The 27,060-nt window shown below is 37.8% G+C and overlaps 1 protein-coding gene across 2 annotated transcripts; it reads left to right on the plus strand.

Annotated features, from left to right (window-relative positions):
• Positions 1-743: 743 nt before the first annotated feature.
• On the plus strand, positions 744-27,060 carry CF2H8orf89 (chromosome F2 C8orf89 homolog). 2 transcript variants are annotated; one of them, XM_086696031.1, is made up of 6 exons: positions 744-1,055; positions 17,091-17,254; positions 19,038-19,179; positions 22,517-22,572; positions 24,293-24,328; positions 26,757-27,060. In XM_086696031.1, the coding sequence occupies exons 2-6, from the start codon at positions 17,131-17,133 to the stop codon at positions 26,903-26,905; spliced, it is 507 nt and encodes a 168-aa protein (XP_086552157.1). In that variant the 5' UTR covers positions 744-1,055; positions 17,091-17,130; the 3' UTR covers positions 26,906-27,060. The 2 variants fall into 2 exon arrangements, with proteins under 2 accessions (XP_086552157.1, XP_086552156.1); XM_086696030.1 differs by lacking the exon at positions 24,293-24,328 and having other exon boundaries at positions 923-1,055.

The following is a 27,060-nucleotide window of genomic DNA, read 5'->3' on the forward strand; positions in this document are numbered from 1 at the left end:
GTTTTGTCGAACCTGAAACCGTGTATTTTACTAGGGCTAAACTTGCAGCCCTATTTGGGGTCAAGAAACGGAGGCACAGGGTTTAGAATATAATTTGACAAAAGTATTGATGCTAAGATCCTACCGCGCAAGTCAAGGTGCTAGGCTTAACTGGGGAGAGGACACCTAACCTTTCACCAAGGAACTTAGACAAAGGACATATAGAACATGGAATGCGGGTTGCCATGGTGAGGGGACTGGGGGTGGGGGGTGGGGCGGGGATGACTGTCACTTAACCTAAGATGGGCTGGGCAAGTATTGCTGGGCTGTTTGAAAGTTCCAGACTCATCAATACACCGGAGAGCCTGGTTAGTTTGAATCTTAAAAATGCAACCCAGGGAACTGCATATCACCAACCTGGTCCAGCCGCCCACTACCCACCCTGTCGATGCCTGACACAACTTTTCGTGCCCCACTGACCTTGTGCCACCACTGACTCCTATACACCCGGCCTTGTTTCAGCACCCTCCCTCCCACCCCTGCAGCTGTGACTGCAAAGGCCGTGGCACCGATAGTAGTTGTCGAGTGAGTCCTAGCGGCCTCCTAGCCGCCCAAGTGCTTTCCTGGCGCGGCACCCCAACTGTTGGTCCCTGCTACTGGGGCCGCGGCCGGTGACCTCGCGCGGGAGGCAGCCGGAAGCCCCTGGCGCCTGGCAACCGGCACGCAACGGGCGGGCGGGGCTGCAGCCACCGGAGCCGCAGGCCGGGCCGGGCGGGGCTGAGTGGCGGGCGTGCAGCGCTCCCGAGCGTCGCCGGGCTGCCGGCCGCCGAGCGTGTTCGCCCCGAGAGCCGAGCCCCTGAGAGCGACGGGCTGCCCGCCCCGCCCCGCCGCCACGGCCAGCCCCGCGCCCAGGCCGGGTTGAGCCAGGGGCTCGGGTCGGCTGAGAGCCGTCGCTGGCTCCCGCGCTGTCCGCTGCCCCCCTTGGTCCCGCCGCGGGAGCCTCAGACCTGGGCACCACCGCCGAGGTCCAGGCACGCGAAGAAGCCCCGCCCCTCCGCGGTGGATCTGTGGGGACAGTGAGTGCGGGCGATCTCCGGGGGAGCCCCGGCCGAGGGGCTCCGGGGGGGCAGAGGACCTTGCAGGGGCAGGGCTGAAGGGGAGGTGGGGGCCCAAGAGGTCAGCTGGTCAGGCCCCTTCCTGGGCAGGGGAAACTAGCCCAGCGAGGCTCGTGGGTCACTCCAGGGATTCTCTGGACGCACTTGGAGGGGAGCTGGCGGGTATGCGGGGGCTGAAGGACCGGACCAAGGCTGCTGGGCGGGGTCGGGTGAAGCAGAGAGACAGGACGAAACCCGGGCACCGAGGACCGGCCTGCCAGATCTGTACGTGTCCACACTCCTCAAGCTCCGTACAGGCTGTAGCGTGGACATCCGTGCGTCAAGTGGACACGCCCTTACAGGGTGGCCCTCCAGCCCGCCCAGGATTTAAACTGAAGCGGGGCGAGGGAGAATGTGTTTACCCTCTGCCCTTGACTGCCACCGTACTTCCCTCACTTTCCCTCTTGCACCCCGCCCTGTGCAGCAGAGCTTGGGACGGTCAGCGTCTTAGCTCTGGCCCCGTTTTCACCGCCGATTTTGCTTTGTGCCATTTCTGATTTACCTGGAGTTTGTTGTTGGTTACTTTTTTCGTGGGCTAAAAATACTAGGAAAAAATTGTGCAATGTAGAGAGTCTGTTCTATTGTATGGGTCATTCTACCCTACAACCTTTTTGGGGTCATTAAACATGAAAACGGAAGCCTCTGTCCAAAGAAATGCAATTTGGCCACCATTTTCAGGGTATTGTCCTCTGCGAAGCACAAGAATTCCTGCCCTGCTTTGACTTTATCTGCATTGCTAATGGTGAATTTAAATCGCCCTTTCCGGCGGCATTTCTTCAAAAATACTCCTGACATTTCTTTTTTTAAGTTCTTACATTTTTGAAATTACATTATAATACATTAGTAGTTGTCACTCGAACAGAAGTATATAGCCTTAGAGATGAAAGCCCTCTTTACCTTTTCCTTCTTTCTTTCTCAGACTTCTTAGAATTATTTTAGTGTTTATCTTTCTACTCTTTTTGCATCTGTTTTTTCTATCATCATTGGAATCATATCTTTTGAGAAGTTGTCCTTTTCACTTGACATGTGGCAGATACCTTTCCTCTCAGTTTATTTAGGTCTGCATTGATGTGGTAGAGGTGATCCGTATGTAATTTATTGTATTGTAATTTACGTAACCATTCCTCATTAAGATTGGTTCCAATCTTTCCTTGTTACAAATAATGCATCGGTGAACATTCCCATACATGGGAACAGTTCTATAAAATGAATTCCTTGAAGCAGAATTGCTGGGTCAGATGTGTGTATGTAAAAAATTTTTGGTAGCATCTTGCCTTACAAAAACTCTTTACTAATTTATATTTCCATCAACAGACCGTGTTGGGAAAAATCTGTGTTCATTATTATTTAAAAAAAAAATTAAAAACATAGTTTCCACTTGCTGAATGTTTATCACATGTCCAGCACTGTGCTGAAAACTTTACATGCATTTTGAAATTTAATTCTCACTAACCCTATGAGAATCTGAGACACTGTTATTTTCTTCATGACCCTATAGTTATGCAGCCATTGAAGGGCAGAATCAAGATTAGCATCCAGACTCATTTTACTCCAATTAAATAAAATGTGTTCTTTGTTGGGTATGAATTCCTGGTCAGTAATTGATCAGAGAATTGTGTTTCATCGGGTTGTTTGAAGATTAAATGAGATCGTGCTTTTGGTGCTACAGTGTTATTAGCAGCTCTTCCCGCTCCCAACTCCTATAGAATTGGACACGGTGCAGTGCTTTCGATGATTCTCGTTTCTCTGTATTGTCTGCCTCTCCAATCACCTCTCAGCCTTTTCTTTATCTTCCTCGTTTGTGTACATTTTAAGGAAATCTGGCTTTCTTCTCCCTCTCAAGTCTTCTTTGGCAACTTTAATCCAGTCTCTGGCCTTAATTCTTACTAGGTGAACAGATAACTCTTAAAATTTCTTCTCCCAACCAAAGCTACAGTCCTCAATTCCTACAATTTAGATCCAGTTTCCATAGCTCAGCCTGGATGTCCCGCACTCCTTTTATCTAAAACTGAGCTCTCTTGCTCTCCACCCCCAGACTAGCAATTTCTCTTTGCATGTAATTCATAATTCTCTTAGTCACCCAAGTTCACAGTCTCAGTCATCTTTGACTCTTTTGTCTTTGCTGAACCTCCTAAACTCAATCAACTTGTATTCTCACTGTTGCTACTCTAATGTAAGCCCTCTGGCCTCTTAACTTAGATCCAGTCTCTGCCAGATCAATCTTCCTAAAGCTTAGCTGTGAATTTGCCGCACCTCTGTTCAAAACCCCACCGGTGCCTTCCTGTTGCTCAAAGAAGGAAGTGCAAACCACATTGGCTGGCATTCAGATTCGTCTGTGATCTCCCCAATCTGCCATTTCTTTATCTCTCACAGCACCCCTATCTGAACCCCCTCTGTTCTCCAGGGCATCTTTCACATCTACATCTTTTCCTGGAATGCCCATTCCAACATTTCTGCCTGTCTAAATTCTATCTGAATGTCATTTTCTAGCTTTTCCAAGTCTTTTTGGAACTTCTGTGTGAAAATAATATCTGCCTTCTTTTAACCCTCCTGATGTGAGATAGCTATCTCCCCTCAGGCTGTAATGTCACACTCTGCTTTCTCTTACAGTTGTATGAGTGGCTACTGTTTTTCCTTTTGGATTGGAACTTCTGTGAAGGCAGAATCTCTATTTAGTTCATCTTCGTATTTGTCATGCACACGGCATATTGATTCGCACATAGTACATGCTTAGTATATTTGAATAAGTGAGCTAATATCGTCACACTTGGGCATGTATTAGTCTGTTGCTAGATATGATGACAAACAGACCTCAACGTTTTAGTGACTTAACATGCAAAAGTTTATTCTTGCTCACCTAGCAATTCCAAGGCAGGTATTCCTGGTCAGCAGGCAGCTTTCTTCCAATTGGTTGCAGGACCCAGACTCTACCATTTATTAACACTTCCCTATTATGTCACTGCAGTCAGCAGAAGGGAAGGGAGAAGGTATGGAGAAAGCGGACCTGCTTCTTAAAAGCTTCTTGCAGAGAGTATTACACATTATACTCACTCAAGTTCTGACCACAGGGAGGTAGCCATTTCTCAGAAACAACTCTATTCTCTGGAGGAGCAAGAGCTTTAGTAGACATTCCACCTTCTGTGTCACAATTTCTACTTAGGAAAACCCGTGGGACTGCGCTTGACCATCCCTCGCTCAAAACAAAAGCAAGGCTCCCACTTTCCCAATCTGGTTAGGTTAGCAAATGCTCTCTGTTGTACCACAGAAATGAAACACAGCTTTATCATCAGGATTTATCATCATGGGGGCGCCTGGGTAGCTCAGTCAGTTGAGTGTCTGACTCTTGATCTCAGCTCAGGTCATGATCTCACAGTTCGGGATTTCAAGCCCTGCGTGGGGGCTTGGTGCTGACGGAACAGAGCTTGCTTGGGATTCTCTTTCTCCCTCTTTCTCTCTCTCTCTGCCCCTCCCACACACTCTCTTTCTCTCTCAAGATAAATAAATAAACTTAAAAAGAAATGTTTGTCATAATGAACTATAGCTGCTTGTTTACTTTGTTCCCCCCAACATGCTATACGCTTTTGCGTCTTCATCATTTTCGTATTTTAGCTCCTAGAACAATGACTGGCATTGTGGATAAATAAATAACTAGCTTTCTCACTGAATCCACAACTTGTCTTTATGTTCACTTGATAAATATTTTGCTTTAAACAAAGCTAAAAATAATCTTACCATCTGCCCTTTGATGCTTGGGTTATTTTCAGCCTTTTTTCTTTTCAGTCTTATTTTCTATTATACAAAACGCAGGATTTGACATCCTTGAAGATAAATATTTGTATATATCAATGATCCTTCCTTTAGGATAAATACTTGGAAGTGGAGTAGACGGGCCAAAAGTATGTAAGATTATAAGGACATATATGTTGCTAGATTGCTTTCTGGAAGTATACCCATACATACACTGAAACTTTATGAGACCACCTGTTTTCCTTGAGCCCCATCTTACATTGTCTACTATTAGAGAAAACTCCTTGCCATTTTGGTTGGCAGAAGCCGTAGCTCATTATATTATTTTGCTTTTATTTGAGAACTAGTGAACTTTTATTGACCATTTGTATTTTTTTTTTTTTTCTGAAATGAACTATCTGTTCTTTAGTAAATACATTTTCTATAGGGTCATTTTCTTTTTCTCTTTTTTTCTAAATTGAAAAAATATTTGGTTTTTATTTAAGAGACAGAGGGAGAGAGAGATGGTTCCTGAGTAGGGGAGGGGTAAAGAGACAGAGACACAGAATCTGCAGCAGGCTCCAGGCTGCAAGCTGTCAGCACAGAGCCCGACGCGGGGCTCAAACTCACAAACTGCGAGATCATGACCTGAGCTGGTTGGTTCCAATTGGTGCCATCCACTTGAACTATGGCAGGAAAAGAGTTTGCTGTTAAACCCTGCCAAAGTTGGACACTTAACCAACTGAGCCACCCAGACACCCCTTTTTTTATTTGTAAGTATCTTTATATATAAAAGAAATCAAATTCATCAGTGTTTTTATGTCCTCATTTGAAAAGTTATGGGAACTTCTGAGCAGTGTGGCAGAATGAGCTGACAGGGAAGGGACTCCATTGTATTTCTGTATATTTCCAATGCTGGGTAAAATATAATAAGATAATTTATGGAAATGTAGCTGAGCTAGAGACCATGGGAAGGAAATCCCCAGGTGCCACAAATGAAGGAATGCTCACATAGGAAGCCACTGTTGAGCATCTGCTGAAAGCTGGAAGTCACAAAGGAGTACTGTTCCAGTTACTATGACTGCATCACAAATTTCTCCAAAACTTAGTCGTGGAAAACAACCATTTATTGTGCTCAGGGATTCTGTGGGTCAGGAATTCGGACAGTGCACAGCAGGGACAGCTTGGCTCTGCTTCATGATGTCTGGGGCCTCAGATGGAAGAATTGAAAGCTTGGGGCTAGAATCACCTGCAGGCTCATTCATTCCCATGTCTGATGGTTGATGCTGGCTGTGGACTGAGACCTTAGCTGTGCATGTCAGCTGCAACCTTATATGGTGGCTTCTTCTTGTCACCTGGCTTCCTCACAAAATGGTGGCTGGATTTCAAAGGTGAATATCCCAAGAGAGAGCCAGCGAAAGTTCTATGGCCTTTTATGCCCTAGCCTTGGAAATCATGCAGTGTCACTTCTACTATACTTTATTGACTCACAAAGTTAGTTTCAGGGAGGGGGAACACAGACCTCACCTCTTGTTTTATTTATTTTTGGGACAGAGAGAGACAGAGCATGAACGGGGGAGGGGCAGAGAGAGAGGGAGACACAGAATCGGAAACAGGCTCCAGGCTCCGAGCCATCAGCCCAGAGCCTGACGCGGGGCTCGAACTCACGGACCGCGAGATCGTGACCTGGCTGAAGTCGGACGCTTAACCGACTGCGCCACCCAGGCGCCCCGCAGACCTCACCTCTTGAAGGAGGAATGTCACTATCACATTGAAGGAAGAACATGTAGGAATAGACATGTTTTAGTGCATCCTTCTTTGAAAAATACAACCTGGTACAGATACTGAGATGATAACTAGAAAAATGCCCCCTCATTGGCCTGAGGAGGTTACAAGGAAGCTTGCCATCCATTTGAACTATGGCAGGAAAAGAGTTCATTGTTAAACCCTGCACATAGACTCTGCACAGCTTCATACCCACACAGCTCAAGTCTGGTGTCTGGTGTCACATTACCACATGCTTCAGAGACCACAGTCCAGGAAATTGACATATTAACTGGTCTGGCACCTCCAAAACCCAGGGCGAGACAGAGACTAATGGAAAACTCTGTATAGCAAAGTTCTCATAGCTCAGGGAATACTAGACTCCTATAAATAGCAATCTCTTTAAAGATGAGCTCACAAAGTTTACAAATTATATAAGGAAATAAGCCCCAAAGAAGGAGACTTGGCAGATGCAGGAAATGGGAGATGTAAACCACCAAACTGAATAGAACATCATGGGAAAATAGTTAAATTTGTAATATACAAGGAGACGAAGGCATGGAAACCATAAGGCAAGAACAGGACAGTATGAAGAAAAAGAGGAGAGGTCTAGGGTTACAGCTTTAAGGAAAAGAGGAAGGTTACAGCTGAAAGGAAAAGAGGAAGAGAGGAAGAGGTGTTGAGTCAAGCTGTACCTCTCATACCCAGCCATTACTTGATTCTTGGCCCATGATAATAATCATGATAATTATGATAATAATAGTAGCCATCACATGTTTCTGCATATAAAGACACCTTTACTGCAGTCTGAACTGAAGGTTCGTTTTTGAGAAGTAAAGCAGCATACTAGGCATTTAGCTAGATGCTTTTTTAAAATTACCTTTAAACTTCACAATAACTCTGTAAGGTAGAGCTTATTAGTTCCCTAGGTAGGGAGACTGAGGCATGGAAAGTTTAATAAAATAAATATTTTTCCCTATCCAGGAATAGATGACAGGAATAGGGATTATATAGGTGGATGGGATGTATTGTAAGTAAGTTGCTGTCAGAAAAATGGCACCAATAGAATTGCTTCACTCAGGGTTGGCACACACCTTCAATTTGTAAAAAAACAATTATCTGTGAAGTACAATAAAGCAAAGAACAAAAAAAGAAGATAAGCCTGTACATGTGTGTATTATACATATTTAATATATTTAGGTTCATTGCAGTTAATATTCTTATTCACACTTATAATTCTCATTTTTGGTCGGTTGGGAACCTTTTTAGGTTGATGACTAATGATTATAATCTTCATTGATAGATTACTAGGTCTCTGGAATGGCAGTATGTTCTAGGCTCATCTTGTACATTTCCTTCCACAGACCTGGAATCAGCTATTTCTTCAAGAGGCCCTGGTTGTCTGTGGCTTAAAAAAAAATTTTTTTTTAATTTAAATCCAAGTTAGTTAATATATAGTATAATAATGACTTCAGGAGTAGAATTTAGTGATCCATCACTTACATACAACACCCAGTGCTCATCCCAACAAGTGTCCTCCTTAATGTCCGTCACCCATTTAGCCCATCCCCCCACCCAACACCCTGCCAGCAACCGTTTGTTCTCTGTATTTAAGAGTCTCTTACAGTTTGTCTTCCTCTGTTTTTATATTGTTTTTGCTTTCCTTCCCGTACGTTCATCTGTTTTGTTTCTTAAATTCCACATATGAGTGAAATCATATGTCTTTTCTGACTTATTTCCCTCAGCATGGTACACTCTAGTTCCATCCATATTGTTGCAAATGGCAAGATTTCATTCTTTTTGATCACCAGTAATATTCCATTGTATATATATATACCAAATCTTCTTTATCTGTTCATCTGTCGATGGACATTTGGGCTCTTTCCATGCTTTGGCTATTGTTGATAATGCTGCTATAAACATTGGGGTGAGTGTGCCCCTTCAAATCAGCGTTTTTGTATTTGTGAGTTTTTTAAGTCACATTTTAATTATTAGGTTTAGTGGACAGAGATAGAAAACAGTTTTTTTGTCTTTTTTCTTTTTTAGATGAAAGTCTTATACTTCCAATTCGTAGTTGGGACTTCAGGGTTTTTGCTTAATTTTATTGATGTTAAGTCTGTATCTTTTTCGTCCACTCTAAAAATCCTGGTTCCCATCAGCACCAGTATAAATGTTCATTTACTCAACCAGCTATCTTGAACTATAAAGTAGATACTATATATTGAGGGCATTGGAGCAGTGAGATAGAAGTGTATGGGGGTCCCTGATATCTTGGCACCAAAGCTTAGGTGTCTGGCCAGGCTTTTATCTGAGGAAAAATCTTTTGTTTAAGCACATATTTTGGATTTTCTAAACTTTGAAGACTGAATAGTACAGGTAACTACTATGGATTTCCAATTTTTAAAGGATTAGTGTATGGCAAATGCATTTAATACCAACATGTTCCTGAACTTACTGTTGTCTTTGATACAGAAGACTTTTCAGAGTATTTTTCTCCCTCAAATGTTACCAAGAATGTCAACAGTTATTACTGTATTGTAGAATTGTGAAGATCTCAATTGTAGTATATTATCCTTTTTTTTATTTTTAGAAACTGGTTTTGAGGGAGTGAATAAATTTTTATGTCTACTTAATAGAATTAAAAGTTGTCTCCAACACATATTTTATATAGGCTATGATGTAGTGTTATGTATTGAATTTTGTCCCCCACCCCAAATTCATATGTCAAAGTCCTAACTCAACCTCAGAATGTGACCTATTTGGAGATAGGATCTTTACAGAGGTAATCAACTTAATATGAGGTCATTAGAGTGGGCCCTAACCTAGTATGACCAGTGCCCTTATAAAAAGGGGTAATTTGGACACAAGATATGTACAATGGGAAGGTGACGTGAAGACAAAGGGAGAGGACAGCCTTCTACAAGCTGAGGAGAAAGGCCTGGGACAGATCTTTTACTCACAGCCCTTAGAGCAACCCAACCCTATTGACACTGATTTTGAACTTCCAGCCTCCAGAACTGTGAGACCCTAAATCTCTGTTGTTGAAGCCACCCAGTCTGTGGTACTTTGTTATGGAAGCGCTGGCAAACTTATATGTATTCTTGTTTTTTTTGCACTGTTTCCTTATTCTGCCTGCTGTTGTTTAATAGAAACATTTTTTAAAAAAATCTTTGATTGTAAAAGGCAGATATTTTTGATTCTCACTCCCCCATCTCCTCCAGGATAATGCTTCATTAGTTCTTTTCCTCTTTTGTATTTTCAATCTCTCCTTTTTGATTGTCTTTATCCTTAGAGGACTATACTCGTGCTCAAGAGTCTCTCACGTTTAAATACAGCTCTTTTGGCAGTATGTTGCTCTCTGATGAAATTGGTCATCACTTCCTTTTCTTTTCCTTTTTTATTTTATTTTATTTTTTTTAATGTTTTTTTAAATTTATTTTTGAGACAGAGAGAGACAGAGCATGAGCAGGGAAGGGGCAGAGAGAGAGGGAGACACAGAATCCAAAGCAGGCTCCAGGCTCTGAGCTGTCAGCAGAGAGCCTGATGTGGGGCTCGAACTCACGGACTGTGAGATCATGCCCTGAACTGAAGTCGGACGCCCAACTGACTGAGCCACCAGGCACCATCCTTTTTTTATTTTTAAAGTTTATTCATTCATTCATTCATTCATTCATTCATTCATTATTGAGGGAGAGAGAGAGACCACAGGAGGGGCAGAGAGGGAGAAGGAGAGAGAATCCCAAGCAGGCTCCACACTGCCAGTGCGTAGCCTGACGTGGGGCTTGAACTCATGAACTGTGACATCATGACCTGAGCCAAAGTCAAGAGTCAAACACTTAACCAACTGAGCCATCCAGGCATCCCACCACTTCCTTTTTCTTAAAACTCTCTTTGCCTTTGGTTTTTATTGGCACCCCTTACTTCGTTCTTCTCTTTTGCCAGTCCTTTTTGGTCTTCTCTATGGTCAACAGATTCTTCTTCTGTCTTTCAAGTATTAGTTGCCTTGGACTTGCTCTTATTCTTCATAACTCTTCACTTGTACACTCCACTCACCCTGGACAGCCTGATCTGTTCTCAAGGCTCTACCTGTGCTGATGCCTACCAAACTGAATCTCTTGGTTAACCTCACTCCCACCTCTGGATATCCCCTGCTGTGAATGTCACACAGGCACCTCAAACTCGTTTTATGCACAAGTGAATTTCTCTTCTCACTCACACTGATTCCTCACCCCATCTTCCTAACTTTGTGAATAGTACCAGTCATATAGACTCCCCAGGTCCTCTTGATGTCACCTCATTCACCTCTACCCAGGTTGGCTTTCAGTCTGCTGTTTCTTTGGTTTAGGCCTTCACTACTAATGGGTTTTGAATGACTAGATTTAGGAGAAAAGAGAGGTTGTCGCTGTTGCCTACCAGCTTTCTATTTTGTGCCATCGAAGGACGGCAATGTCATGCACTATGTTAGGGAATACTGAGGGAAACAGATTTTGATGGGGTTAACATATTTTGAGGGAAAATATCTAATAAGTAGTCATTTATATGTGCCTATTGCTCAGAAGAGAGGCCTGAAGATACAGATTTAGGGTTCTTTGAAGAATGTCAAGGAAGACATTGTCACTCTGGCCATACTTAACTGCTTGCATTCCTTGTATAGAGCACTCTCTTTGATACCCCTGTGTCATCACCCAGCAGTGACACTCTAGAGTGCCCTGACCCACTCCCTGTGACCTGGATTTGGCTTAAGACTTAGCTTAAGGGTCATCTCCTCAAAGCCTTTCCTGAGAATTAACTACTCCCTTTGTGTTTCCACAGCACCCCTTATGCACCTTTTAACTTGAGATTTACTTTTTACCCAACACCAATATATTTTCTTTCCCACTCAAAACTTTTTGATGGATTTTCAGTGCACCTAGAATAAAATCCAAACTCTTTATGATGTATAAAGCCACAAAATATCTGATACCTGCTCTCTCTCCAGCCTTATCTTATTCCCCTCTTTGTTGTAAGCCATATATGTAATTTAAAATTTTCTAGAAGCCACATACAAAGGTAAAAAGAGACAGGTGAAATTAATTTAAATCATCTATTTTATTTGATTCAGCATATCCATATATTATCAACATAAAATCAAAATAAAAATGATTAATGAGATGGTTTACATTCTTTTTTTTCCATTCAAAGTCTTTGAAATCTGCTGTGTATTTCACACTTCCAGTACATCTCACTTCTGACTAGCCACATTTCAAGCGCTCAATAGCCACATATGGCTAGTGGCTACTCTATTGGACAGCATAGAAATTGGATCTTTTTCTCCTTTAGAACATGCCAACCTTATTCTGGCTTGGGGCTCTTTGCACTCCCTGTTCTCTTTGCGGAGAATTCTCTCCCTCCTTACGTTTTCTCTGAATATCTCTGCTTCTGGTCCGTTTGGATCTCTGCTCAAGACCACCTCATCTATATGGTCTTCCTTAGCTACCCAGTCCAAAGTACTTCCTTCCCCTTGGCACATTGCCATGATGAACTATAGTCAATCCTTAATATTCATGGATTCTGTATTTACTAATTCACCTACTCGTTAAAATCTATTTGTAATTCGGAAATCAGTAGTTGTGGTGCATTCCCAGTCACTTGCGGACATGTGCAGAGTTGTAAAAAATTTGTGTTGCCTGACATACACTTTGCCACTGAGGTCGAACAAGGTCATAGTCCACCTTCTTGTTACAGTGTTCAAACTGTATGGAAATGTCCTTTTCACTATCTATTTAGTGCCATGTGTTTTTATATGTTTGTGCTTTTTTTGGTGATTTTGCTAGAAGTGTAGTGCTGAAGTTCTGTCTGGTGTTCCTAAGCACAAGAAGATGATGCTGTGTCTTATGGAGAAAATACATGTGTTAGATAAGCTTCCTTCAGGCATGAGTTATACTGCTGTTGGCCATGGGTCTGATGTTAATGACTCAACAATATATATTAAATAAGGTATCTTTAAACAGAAACACACTAAAAAGAAAGTATTGGTCAGTTGATAAAAATGTTGTGACCAGAGGCTCACAGGAACCTAATTTCATATTTCCTCTAGGAGCAGTGGTTCTATATATGCTACTTTAGCGTTTATGGCAACTTTATAGGACATAACTATTGTGAATAATAAGAATCAGCTATACTTTAGTTGTATTTTATCTAAAGTAAACTTTATTAATTTCTTTGCTCATTTAATGTCTGTCTCCCCTTACTAAGCTTCAGAACAGAGACCTTATCTGGTGCCTGACGTAGGATTGTCATAAATGAATGAATAGATGAATAATGAATAATGAACAAACATTTAATTAACATGTCCTTCTAGTTCTAAGCTAGGTGATAAAAAGATAATCTTAATTTAAAAAAATATTTGGAATATTTTTAATACAAAAAAATGTTTAAACACAACCATGTTTTGAGGTGCCTTGAAAATATAGTAATTGTTTTATAGCTGTTTTAAACAGTTAGTTTATCTCAATCCTGAGTCTCCTTACCATTAATTTGCAAAAGCATTTGTTTTGAGTGAGTTTTTATGGTCTGCCTTAGAACCTAATTAAAAAATCTCTTTCTCTGTGAGGTTTTTCTATCAGCCCTTTTTATTTTTTAATTTTTTTTAAAGTTTATTTATTTTGAGAGAGAGAGAGAACATGTACACAAGCAGGGGAGGGTCAGAGAGAGAGGGAGAGAATCCCAAGCAGGCTCCTTGCCGGCAGACACAGGGCTCAGACCCACGAACTGTGAGATTATGACCTGAGCTGAAATCAAGAGTTGGATGCTCAACCAACTGAACCACCCAGGTGCCCCACTCCTTTTTATTTTTTAAGACTTATGAAGTAACCTTAATTTTTCTCCCTCCACTATAGTTGGTTATATTTTGAGGAAACATCGGATCAAAAATGTGTATGTGTGTGTGTGTGTGTGTGTGTGTTTCCCAGCACATTCCTTAAGTTGTACATTCTTGCATCTGTGGGCTTTTTTACTCCTTTTAATTAAGGAAAATTTCAAACATAGACAAAAAACTGTAGAGATAATAGTATGATGAACCCTCTTGTATTCATTGTGTGAACCTTTTTAAAAATACTCCATGTTAAGAAAGTTTTCTCTTAACCTGGTTTGAAAAATATCCCAAGAGGCATTTAATTGTTAGTCTCTGGTTGTTTCTTCTGTCCTGATAGAGAGGTTACTAAGAAGAGAAGGAGGGTCTGCCTTGGGGCTGAAAGAAAATTCTCTGGTCATTTTCACCTTTACAAGTAAAAGGAGAAAGAAGGACTTAGAATAGAGTATGGACTGTGATTCTAAGAGTCTTTTAAGACTTTGAAAATTATAATTTACTCCATATTTGTCATTTAAAAATTTTTTTTTTGTTTAAAATTTTAGTTAACATACAGCGCAATATTGGTTTCAGGAGTAGAATTCAGTGATTTATTACTTACATATATTTTTTAACATTTTAATTTTTTTCTGGTAACATGAGATTTACCCTCTTAACATATTTTTAAGTGTAAAATACAGTATTGTTGTCTATAGGTACAATGTTGAACAGCAGATCTCTAGAATTTACTCATCTTGCATAATCGAAACTTTATACCCTCTAATTAGCAGCTCCCCATTTTCTCCTCCCCCCAACCCCTGGAAACCACCATTCTGTGCTTCTATGAGTTTCACTATTTTAGATACCTCATATAAGTGGAATCTTGCAGTATTTGTCTTTCTATGACTGGCTTATTTCACTCAGCAGAATGTCCTCAAGGTTCATCATGTTGTTACATATTTCAAGATTTTATTCTTTTTCTGTGGCTGGCTGATTAATATCTCATTGTGTGTGTGTGTATATATATATATATATATATATATATATATATATACCACATATATATACCACAGATATATATACCACATATGTGGTATCTATATCTCATTGTGTGTATATATATATATATATATATATATATATATATATATATATATACCACATTTTCTTTATTCATTCAGGTGTTGGTGGATTTTTAGATTGTTTTCACATCTTGGCCATTGTAAAGAGTGCCAACAGTGAGTATGGGAGTGCCGGTATCTCTTCGATATTCTGATTTCAGTTATTTTGTGTTAATACCCAGAAGTGGGATTGCTGGATCCTAGGGTAGTTCTACTTTTACTTTTTGAGGAACCTCCATACTCTTTTCCATAGTGGCTGCACCATTTTGCATTTCCACCAATAGTGGACAACAGTTCCAATTTCTCTACATCCTCATCAATACCTGTCTTTAAGAAAATTTTTTTAGGGCGCCTGGGTGGCTCATTCAGTAAAGTGTCTGACTCTTGATTTCAGCTCAGATCATGATCTTGAGGGTCATGGGATCAAGCCCCACATCAGGCTCTGTGCTGACAGTGTGGAGCCTGCTTGGGGTTCTCTCCCTTTCTCTGTTCCCCTCCCCTGCTAGCACTCACTCTCTCTCTCTCTCTTAAAATAAATAAACATTAAACAATTTTTTTCTAGTAGCCATCATAATAGGTGTTAGGTGGTATCTCACTGTGCTTTTGATTTGCATTGCCCTGATGGTTAATGACATTGAGCATCTTTTCATATGCCTTTTGCCCATTTGTATGTCTTCTTTGAAGAAATGTCTATTCAAGTCCAAGCCCATTTTTAACCAAGGTTATTAGTTTTGTTTTGTTTTGCTTTGGAGTTATATATTTTGGATATTAGCCCCTTATCAGATATATGATTTGCAAATATTTTCTTCCTAATGTTTTTCTCCAGAGGTTTCCTTTTCACTCTGTTGATTGTTTCCTTTGCTATGCAGAAGCTTTTTAGTTTTGTGTAGGTCCCACTTATCTATATTTTGCTTTTATTTCCTGGGTCTTTGGTGTTATATCCATAAAATCCTTGCAAGATCAATGTCATGAAGATTTTCCCCTATGTTTTCTTATAGGAGTTTTACAGTTTTAGGTCTTAGGTTTAAGTCTTTAATCCATTTTGAGTTGATTTTTGTACATGGTGTAAGGTAAGGGTTCAGTTTCATTCTTTTGCATGTGGATAACTAGTTTTTCCAATGACATTTGTTGAAGACATTGCCTTTTCCTTATTGTGTACCCCTTGGTATCCTTGTAAAAGATCAGCTGACTGTATACATGTCGATTTACTTCTGGATTCTATTCTTCCCGTGGTCTGTTTTTTCTAACAGTACCATATTGTTTTAATTACTTTAGCTTTGTGATATATTTTGCAATTAGGAAGTTTGATGCCTCCAGCTTGATCTTCTTTCCAAGATTGTTTTGGCTATCTAGGGTCCTTTGTGAAGCCATATGAATTTTTGACTTGTTTTACTATTTATGTAAAAAATGCATTGGGATTTCAATTGCATTGAATCTGTTGATCATTTTGGGTAGTATGGTTATTTGGACAAAATTAAGTTCCAGTTTATAAACATGAGGGATGTCTTTCCATTTGTTTTTGTCTTTAATTTTTCATCACTGTTTTTCAGTGTATAAGTTGTTCTCTCCTTGGTTAAGTTTATTCCTAAGTATTTTTTTCTTTCTGATGCTATTGTAAATTTGGTTGTTTTCCTAATTTCCTTTTCAGATAGTTTATTGTCAGTGTATAAAAGTGCAAGTGATTTTTGTTTATTGATTTTGTATCCTGCAACTTTGTTGAATTCCTTTATTTGTTCTATCATTTTTTTGGTGGAGTCTTTAGGATTTCTGTCATCTGTATATAGGGATGGTTTTACTTCTTTTCCAGTCTAGATTCCTTTTTTTCCCTGATTACTCTGGCTATTACTTATAGTTGAATAGAAGTGGTAAGAGTGGTCATCCTTGCCTTATTCCTTACCTTAGAGGAAAAGCTTTTGATTCTTCACCATTGATTGTGACATTAATTGTGGACTTTTCATGTATAGCCTTTATAATGTTGAGCTAATTTCTATTACTAGTTTGTTGAGATTTTTATCATGAAAGAGTGTGGAATTTTATCAAATGCTTTTTCTGCATCTATTGAGATGATCATGTGATTTTTTTTTTATCCTTTATTCTATTAAAGTGGTATATCACATTAATTTTGGGGTGTTGAACCATCCTTGCATCCCAGAGATAAGTACCACTTGGTTATTGTGTATAATGGTAATATATTTGAGAGAGTCCTAAGCATTTTATTGTCTTGTACACAATAACTTGCCATTGGACTTCAGTTTTTTTTATATTGCTAAATATCTGTGACCTAGGGTTTGAAAGAATTTATTAAAATGTTTTAAGTGACTCCTACTATCTGTTTTAGCTGCATTATTAAAGGCCTCTTACTTTAAAATCCCAAGAATATGTATTTACATGTTATAAGTGAACTTTTCTTGTAAGTCTATGTTAGTATTTACTCTGCATGATGGAAAACAAATTAGAAAGAGTATTTATCTCTGCAGTACTTTTTTTTTTTTTGTATTTTGTGTCCTGTATCTGAAGTAGCATCTCACTTTCATCAACACTGCTGAAAGAAGAAGAAACAATGCCAGTGTTATCCCCTGAAATCAAATTTGATACTTCTAATGTCACCAGAAATTCCCTTGACTGTTTTCTGTTTGAGAGTAGTTGGAGGAAAGCAGTTTTGGAAACACAAAAAATGAAGAAAGGTAACTTGTTTTTTTACAATTATTTTGCTGAAGAAAATATAACAATAGTGCCTTCAATTTACACATGTATTTTTTTTAAGCAGTCGAGAGACATAATTTTTGTAACATTTATGTCAGGATAATATCCTGAGCTTATGGAAAATAAAAATGGAAGCAAATTAGAATTAATTTACTTAATGTAATTCTGTAATCATGATGGAAGCAAATTTTGAAGAACTACTTCTCTTGATATCAGTGCAGTAATATCTCCATTGAGTCATTCTACTTTTCCTAAATTGTGTTTGTTTTTAAGCACCTCAAGTTGGTTTTTATGTTTTAAGAAACCCAAATCTTTGACAGCACCTTTTTGTATTAGTAATTCTAACCAAAACTTTGGTTTTTGTGCGAGTTATATGGAAAGTATCTTATATTCTATAGATGCTCGATAAAGACTGATTTGAGGACTTTTGATATGTGTATGAATGTATTAATAGCTTAATTTTAATTTATATTTCAAGTTATAATTGTATTATCTTATTTATCCTGAATTCTGTCTTCAGCTTTATAAGTAGAGATGTAATTCTTCAAAATCACAAAATTCAAACTCCCCAACCCATTTCATCACTCCTGGTTTTGAATGTGTTGCTCTATTTCTTCAACGTTTTCACTAGATTCCCATTAAAGATACTTTAGTTTATCTGCCCTTTTATACCCAAATCTAATTGCTGAAAAGAAAATTTGTATGTTTTTTGATCAGGAGAAGCAGTTTTTTTTTTTTTCCAAATGAGAAAATATCAAACGTTGCAAAATAGCATTTGGAACATTTAATATAACTCCAGTCCCATTAGATACTATTTTTATTCCTGTGCTAGACTTACTTAGTAGGGAAAGCTTAAGGGGCATCTGGGTGGCTCATCAGTTAAGTGTCCGGCTCCTGATTTTAGCTCAGGTTATGATCTCAGGGTCAAGGGATCAAGCCCCGCATCAGGGTCTGCATTGAGCGTGGAGCCTGCTTGGGACTCTCTTTCCCGCTCTCTCTGCCCCTCCCCCACCCCCCACGCTTAAAACAAAAAAAGAGAGAGGGGAAGTTTAAAAACCAATTCTCAACATTTAATTTAAAGATCACCCGAACCTTTAATTTCTTAATCTGTTTTTTTTCCATTCATTGCCTTCATTTTGAAATTGTGTTTTGTTTTGTTTTAATAATTTGACAGTGTCTTTGTCCAATTTTATGTGAGGTCAATAGGAGAAGCAATCTTGATGCTTCAGTGTTAGTGTTCCTAGATTTGGTATGAAATTTTGCAGAGAGAAAATTAAAATCAATGCCTGAAGTAAAATTCATTTATCTGTCATTGCTAGCTCAATAATCATGTATTTATACCTCTTACTTTACATAAAAGCAGGAAGGTAGAAAGATTTAAAATAGCAGGTAATATAAGAGTCTTAAAAGTGCTTTTAAACTCTATTTCAACATAAATGTCTCTAATATTCTGGAAATTATAATTATATAAAATAATGAGGCAGGGGACAGTGACGACTGGGAGATCCATGAAGCTGTCCTTTTTCCTTATTCTACTTCTTAATCAGCCCCTTAATCATCTCTTCCCTACAGTCCCTATAGTAGGAGTTAAAAGGTATTCTCTTGGGAAAGACACTAGATAAATTACAGTAGCTTTATTTTTCTCTACTTAATGACTGATTTAGTATATTGTATTATGTGTTTTAGTATGTCACAAAAGAAGACATTTCATGAAGAAATAATATAGTTGATTATGATACTATTTTTAATTTGAATACACCACAGCATTTGGTCTAGAAGAGCTCAAAGAATGTGTCAAAATGCCATATTTACTAGGACTGCAAAGTTGCCAAAAAAGTGTAAGTTCAAGTCCACTGGAAGTTCATCCAAGACTGCTGCATACTAATACCGAGATGCCTCCAGTCAGGTACACCATTTCTACTCAATTCTCTTTCATTTGACATTTATTTGTAGTATAGAGGTTTCCTGGCTAGTGAATTTAATTCTTTCTTGCCCACTAATATTTTTTTTCATAAAAGATTTAATTTTTTAAATCTAAGGTAGCAGTTTTATTCAGTTTGACAAGTAGGCACTTTTCTCAGTTTTCAAGTGACATTTCCTGAAAGGATTTAAGGAAATCCTTTTGAAAGTATTCGTTGCCCTAGAATAGATTGCCTATGAGAATATTGGGATTTTTCACAATGAAAATAAATGAACTCTTTGCAATATTTTGTTTATAGTTTGACTGATGTAGTGTGAGGGGAGATTCTAAATGAGATGTCAGCCTAATGAAAACCCTGCACTGACTATCAGAATGGAGTTTGTCAGCCAGAAAAGTCCCACCCACTTTGAATATTGGTGTTTAAAAACATTATCGTAATTGCCTTCCTTTTTATAAATCAGACTGACTGACATACCATGAAAAGAAAACCCCTTTCTCCAAAGGGATCTATAGTAAGACAGTCTCGTACTCTATTTTGTTGCTGCTTTGGTTTATTTATTTATTCATCAGGTATTTATTGCATGTCTAGTACTTGTTCACTCTGCCAGCCTGAAAAAGACAAAGCATTTATAGTCGTCTGTGTTGTTACTCTCTTTAGGGGAAAATTTATGTTTTCATATTCTTTTCCTGCTAAAGTGTGCTTTAAAGTCAGCTAGTTATATGTAGCACACAAATATCGAAGTCTTAGAATATATTTCTTGAGCTTTCCACTAGTGTTACTGTTCTTGCTAATTACTCTTGAAATAAATTTTGGTCATATAAATGGAGAACTACAATATGCTAAAAATGAAAAGTTGTGCATTATTTATGAAATTATGAAAACAAATAAGAACTTTGAAGAAAATTTGGAAAAAGAAAAACAATGCTTTGATAATATACATATCCTCACATATCCATTTTTATTATCGGCTGTTGGTTCTCTTTTCTTCCTCATTTTCATGGACTTTTATTTTAGCTGTGATTTTAGTGTACTTACAATTTTTTACTCTGCCTTTTTAACTTATTATCACATATATTCACTTTTTCAGGTCAGTGCATAATCTTCAGACGGTCCTTACTGGCTACATTATATCCCACTGATAGATCCATGGTTTATTTAACCGTTTCCTATCATTGTACTTACAAGTTGCTTTGACTTTTTGGTTTCCTAAGTAATATCACAATGAACAACAGCATACATGAAGCCTTTCCCATCATTTTTAATATTATCTGAGGGCGGGTTTCCAAGCTATAAAAATATTAAAAGCAAAATTACTCTTTCTTCCATGAGTCAATGATGCAATAAGGCAGATTGAGGGATAGTGGAAGAGAAAGAGTAAGCTGCTAATGGAGTAGATAATGGGAAAAGAGGAGGAATGGCAGGGATAGAAAGGAGAGAGGCTTTTGGAAACATGAGTAAAATACCTGCTTAAGGACAGTGAGTTTCCATCTTTACTGACACACTTGTGTCCCTAACATTCACCTCACTCTTGTCATTTTCATCAGGAGCCCCAGGGCCCTTTGAGGAGGGTGTAGGACTGCCTCTGGCAATGGACTTTTCTTGGTACCGACCAGTCTTGTTACCCTTCTTCCAATGCATATGATCCATCTTTAAGAAACTGGAAGCCCCGAAAGCACTCCTTGTATTAGCCCAATTACCTCTTAAGTCTTCATTTTACTTCCTACTGTTTTCACTCTATTTCAGTTTTTTTTTTTCTTCCCATTTGCGATTTAGCTGTCTGTGCAATGACTCCTCACCATTTTACATGGACTCAAGTGTGAATTTATGTAGTCAGTGAGAGATCATTTCAATATATTAAATTCATGCTATGACAAGTATCCTTCATATACGAAGTACAAGAATGGTGACTTCGTGCCATCATGTTTATGAAGTGCTTGGCAAACGTAAATGTTAGTTCTCTTCACTGTCTTTGAAACAAGTGTCTTTATTTTAGCCCTTCTGGTGACAACCTGTCGAGTTGCCTGCAAGTATTTTATTCTCCTCTGCATATTGCACAGTGTCCTGTGAGGGAACAGCCGTGGCAAAGCAGGAAAGTAACTCATTTTTCTTTGTCTTGTGTACAACCCCTTAATACCTTGTTTCCCTCCATATGAATATTTGTGAACATTTGTTTTTAAAATGTGGATAAAAGTTTGTGTTTTCAAATTTCTTTAATTATAATCATACATTTTCAGTGACTTTCAAGGCACACTCTGGTAATATAACTGATAGCGGTAATCCTAGAGGTAAAGGGCATCTAAAAATTCTGGCTGACTTCTAAAGTTTAATATAGTTACAGGAAGTTTGCAGTTCGCATGGATTATCTCCCCCACAGCAGATTCAATCATGACACACTTCCTCTAATAACCCACTTGTTATGTAGGTCTGTTCCAGTAGGAACAAAAGTTAATTAAGATAAAATTCAGATTTTATGGTGATTAATAGGTAAAATGTGCACAAATAAGTGATAGTTGATGTTTGGCATATCTAGACACTCTCTTAATCTAATCTTGACTACCTTCCTCTTAGCATTCCCTGAATCATGATTAGATAAAGTTAAGATAAAAATAAGATAAATAGGGGAGCCTGGCTGGCTCAGTTGGTTAAGCATCCGACCCTTAGTTTCAGCTCAGTTCATGATCTCATAGCTTCGTGGGTTCAAGCCCTGCCTGGGGATCCACACTGAGTGTGGAGTCTGCTTGGGATCCTCTCTCTCCCTCTCTGCCCCTCCCCAACTTGCGCTGTCTCTGTTTCTCTCAAAATAAACAAATAATTAATAAACTTAAAAAAAATAAGATAAATACAGGGAAAGTTAGACATAACACTTACCTACTGGTAAAATTTATTAACAAAAACGGACGGATTGAGTTGGTTCATATCTGCTTCTGATTGGATTAGTTACAATAGAATGAATTCGCCTTCTTTAATGTTTATTCATTTTCCATGTGATGTCTTTCACCAAGTGAGACAACTTCTTATCTCTTACTATGTATTTTAAATTAGTGTACTCTGGGGCGTCTGGGTGGCTCAGTCGGTTAAGTGTAAGGGTCCAACTTTGGCTGAAGTCATGAGTTCAAGCCCCACATCTGATTGTTTGTTGTCAGCACAGGACCTGCTTCCTATCCTCTGTCTCCCTCCCTCTCTCCCCCTCCCTGTTTGTGCATGCTTGCGCTCTCGCTCTCTCTCTCTCTCTCAAAAATAAGTAAACATTAAAATTTTTTTTTAAAAATTAGTGTACTGTGGATTTATATAAACTTATTTTATGAAAATATATAATTTTAGGACAAGGAAGACTAAGGAGACATGCACTGTAGTACCAATTCAGGAGAAACCAAAGGGTAAGTTGGCTCATTTTTTTTCTCCTACTACATGTAATAGGTTGTCTAATGTTTATATTTTTAACTTCCTTTCTTTCCACTGATTTAATTGCTTTGTTCTGTTAATGCTTCTTTTAAGCTTTGTCTATTTTGTAAACTTAGTGGGTGCTATGTCCCATGTGCACATACCTTTATTATCTCAGGACCCTGAGGTCCTTTCCACTGATTTAATTGCTTTGTTCTGTTAATGCTTCTTTTAAGCTTTGTCTATTTTGTAAACTTAGTGGGTGCTATGTCCCATGTGCACATACCTTTATTATCTCAGGACCCTGAGGTGATGGATGTGTTAATTAACTTAATTGTGGTAATCATGTAACAATGTATATGTATATCAAGTCATCATGTTGTATACCTTAAATATATACAATTTCTATTTGTCAAATATACTGCATTAAAGTTGGGGAAAAAGTGGAAAACAACATCATAGGATTAGTAAGATGAAAGGTCATTAGAAAATACCCAGTTAAAGTGGAGGGAGAAAAAACATAATACTGAACAGAGTGTGCAAGTCATTACATGACAAGGTAAACCTGCTTTACTTGTGTGTAATTCTAATTCCAGAATAAGAGGAGAGAGAGTAGGACAGGAACACTATTTACATACTGACTGATAAGTTCCCAAATTGATGAAAAATACAAAGGCACAGATACAAGAAGTTCTATGAATCCTCAGCAGGATAGAAACAAAGAAAACCACAGGTAGGCACATCATAAGAAAAAGACTAAATTAAAACAAAACAAAACAAAACAAAACACCCAAAAGAGAAAAAACAAATGTTACTTTCAAAGGAGCAATGGTAAGATACACAACTGACTTTTTAAATGTAGACAATGGAAGCAAGAAGACAGTGGAATGGCATTTTCAAGTGCTAAAAGAGTAACTGCCAAACTTGAATTGTATTCAATTCAGTGAAAATATTTTTAAAAGTAAAAGTGAAACAAATACATTTTCATTCAGATAGAAGTTGAAAGAATTTCTTTTCTGCAGAGCTTCACTAAAAAATATTAAGGGAGTAATGATACAAAATGAAAGTACAACTTGGGAAAGAATGAAAAGCGGTAGCGGTAGTATTACGAAGTTTAAAAATATATGTAGAAATAATATACTTGACAATAGTAGCACAGAGGTAGGAGGGGCATATGTGGAGTTAAAATATTGTAAGATACTTGCATTATCTGGAAAATGGTGAAATAACAAATTAAAGTAGATTGTAATATATCAAAGAGACATGTGATAATCTGGTAACCACTAAAAGAACAATAAAATAATACAAGTAACAAGCTAATAATAGAAAGGGGAAATATGATAAATAACAAGAAAATACTTGATCATTTCAAAAGAGGACAAGAAAGGAGGAAAAAAGGAACATAAAACACAGGACAAATAGAAAACAACTAGTGAGATTGAAGATTTAAAGTTAAACATAACAACAATTAGATATAAGCAGACTAAATATTTCAATGAAAGAACAAAGTATGAGACTGAGAAAAATAACTATATGTTGCTTACAAGAGGCATACCTTAAATTTAAGGGCAAGAAGGATCAAAAGTACAAGGATGGAAAAATATAAGCCATGCAAACACTAATAAAAATAATTGTATAGGTACACTAATATCAAACAAAATAGACTGCAAGGCAAGAATTATTATTTTAATATTGATCCAATCATTTTAATTTTAGGATTTATAAGGCATTCTAATTCTTCAATCAATTTTGGTAAGTTATATTTTCTAAAATTTTTTGCATTGTATAGAATTTTTCAGATACATTGGCACAAATTTAGTTTTTATTCTATCTGTACTATCTCTTTTTTTTAAGATTTTATTTTTATTTATTTTTATTTTTATTATTATTTTTTTAAGATTTTATTTATAAGTAATCTCTGCATCCAATATGGGGCTCACAACTACAATCCTGAGATCAAGAGTCACATGCTTTACCTGTTCCTCTTTTTTTTTCCTTAATGTTTATTTTTGAGAGAGATAGTGCAAGACACAGCACGAGCCAGGGAGGGGCATAGAGAGAGGGAGACACAGAATCTGAAACAAGCTCCAGGCTCTGAGCTGTCAGCAAAGAGCCTGATGCAGGCCTCAAACTCACAAACCGGGAGATCATGATTTGAGCCAAAGTCAAATGCTTAACCGACTGAATCACCCAGGAACCCCCAACCTTTTCCTCTTTTTTAATGTTATTTCTTTGTGCCTTCTGCATTTTTTGATTGCTCTTATGAGACTTGTCTCTTTTATTAGTCTCTTCAATCAAGAACTTATCTAAAAACTCTTTCTTATTGTAAATTTGTTTTCTACTTCATTGATTTCTTCTCTTTCCTGTATTAGCTTTTGTCTTCCATGTTCTTTGGGTTTATTATTCTCCTAATGTATATCTTATATCTAGCTTATTAATTTTCAAGCCTTCTTTTCTGACATAGAGATTTTGGGTATAAACCTCTGCATGTATAACTTCTGTTGCATTGCACAAGTTTTGTAATATTTTATTATTTAGTTACAGATATTTTAATGTTTATTTTGATTTCTTTTTTGACTGATGAATAATCTAGAATGTATGTATAAATTTCTAAGTATTTGAGAATTTAAAATTTATCTTAATATTGACAACTTTCAACTTAGCTGCAATTTTGAAATTTTTTGACATTTGCTTATGGTCTAGAATATAGTGCATTTGTAGCCAGAGGTTTTTCTTTTAATGCTTATTTATTTTGAGAAAGAGAGAGAGAGCAAGCAGGGGAGGGGCAGAGAGACAGGGAGACAGAGAATCCCAGGCAGACTCTGTGCTGTCAATGCAGAGCTGGACGTGGGGCTTGAACTCACAAACCGTGAGATCATGACCTGAGCCAGAATCAAGAGTTGGAGGCTTAACTGACTGAGCCACCCAGGCACTCCACCAGAGTGTTTTTCTAAGTGTCAAGTTCATTGTACTGCTAAGAACGGTATCCTGATCATATTCTTCCCCTCTACTCTATCTCTTTGTCTGTCTCTGAACTTTCTATTTATGTTATACACTCAAATAACAAAACAAACCAAAAATAACAACCATACTGGATAACTGTAGATAGTTTTTCTGATACATGACCATTTGAAATTAAGTAGTAGTATTTTAAAACAGTTTGAATCTGTATATTTTCAAAGTTTTATATATTTTGTAATAGAAGTATTTATACATAGTTACATATTTAGAGCAATATGTAGTATTTGCATAGGAAGTTTGATTTTGATGAATCTGGGTTCAAATCCTTTGCCCTTGGGCAAATTTTTTAGCCCTGGTAAATCTTCTTTTTATATCTGTGGTCCAAGATACTACTAGTTACCTATTTTATAGTGTTGCATGGATGAAATAAATGTAAAGTACTTGGCCCAGAGAGATCATTCAATATATGTTATCTATTACTATTATTACTACCACTCTATAATAGAAGCTTGAGTAATGCTGTTCAGTTAGTGAATGATTATTTTACTTTACAATTTTGCTATTTTACTAAACTTAGCATTTATGAGAAACAGCATATTTGGAGAAAATAACTTGATGAGCATATAAATTATGAAACAAGTTAATTATTTATGGAGATTGTGCCTTTTGCTTTGGAATAAATTCCACAGCCATCCCATGTTTTAAGAAATACATAGTCAGGGAGTGCCTGGGTGACTCAGTCAGTTAAGTGTCCGACTCTTGATTTTGGCGCAGGTCATGATCTCATGGTCATGGGATCAAGCCCCATGTTGGGTTCTGTGCTGACAGTACAGAGCCTATTTGGGATTTTCCCTCTGCCCCCCCTCTCTCTGCCTCTTCCCTTCTTGTACACATGCATGCATGCTCTCTCTCTCAAAATAAATAAACATTAAAAAAAAGAAGTGCAGACTCAGATTTAGTTTTATATGATTAAATACAAACATATAGGTTGTTTTAGTTAAATATTTTTTGAGATGATGTAATATCACACTCACTTTAGAAGGTAAACACTTTCTATTGCTAATTCAAAGAATGTGATATATCAAAAACTAGTAGTGTTTAATGGTCATTTGAGAAAGAGATTATTTATTTATTTATTTATTTAGAGAAAGAGATAGTTTAGAGCTTATCATTCCATGCACTAACTTAACTTTAATAGCTGATTTCTTTTTCTTTACAGGTTCTGGTTTCAGCGATCCTCTTGCTGGAGCACCATCTCAATTCTTACAGAGACTTTCCAAAATGGCCATATTGGAGTATGATACCATTCGTCAAGAAACTACTAGAAGACCAAAAAAGGGCAAGAAACGAGACCTGCGAGACTGCTGATAAATATCACGTGGTATGATGCTTTCTTCACTGATATGTAGGGTTTATATATTTTTCCCTTCTTTTTCTTTTTTTGATATGTGATATGATGTGCAATGATTTACATAAAAATGGAAATGTAAATAGGAAATAAATGTTTTATGTAATATACAGAA

This window comes from Puma concolor, chromosome F2 (genome assembly GCF_028749965.1).
Source record: "Puma concolor isolate L17-30 chromosome F2, mPumCon1.1.hap2, whole genome shotgun sequence".
Lineage (NCBI taxonomy): Eukaryota > Metazoa > Chordata > Mammalia > Carnivora > Felidae > Puma > Puma concolor.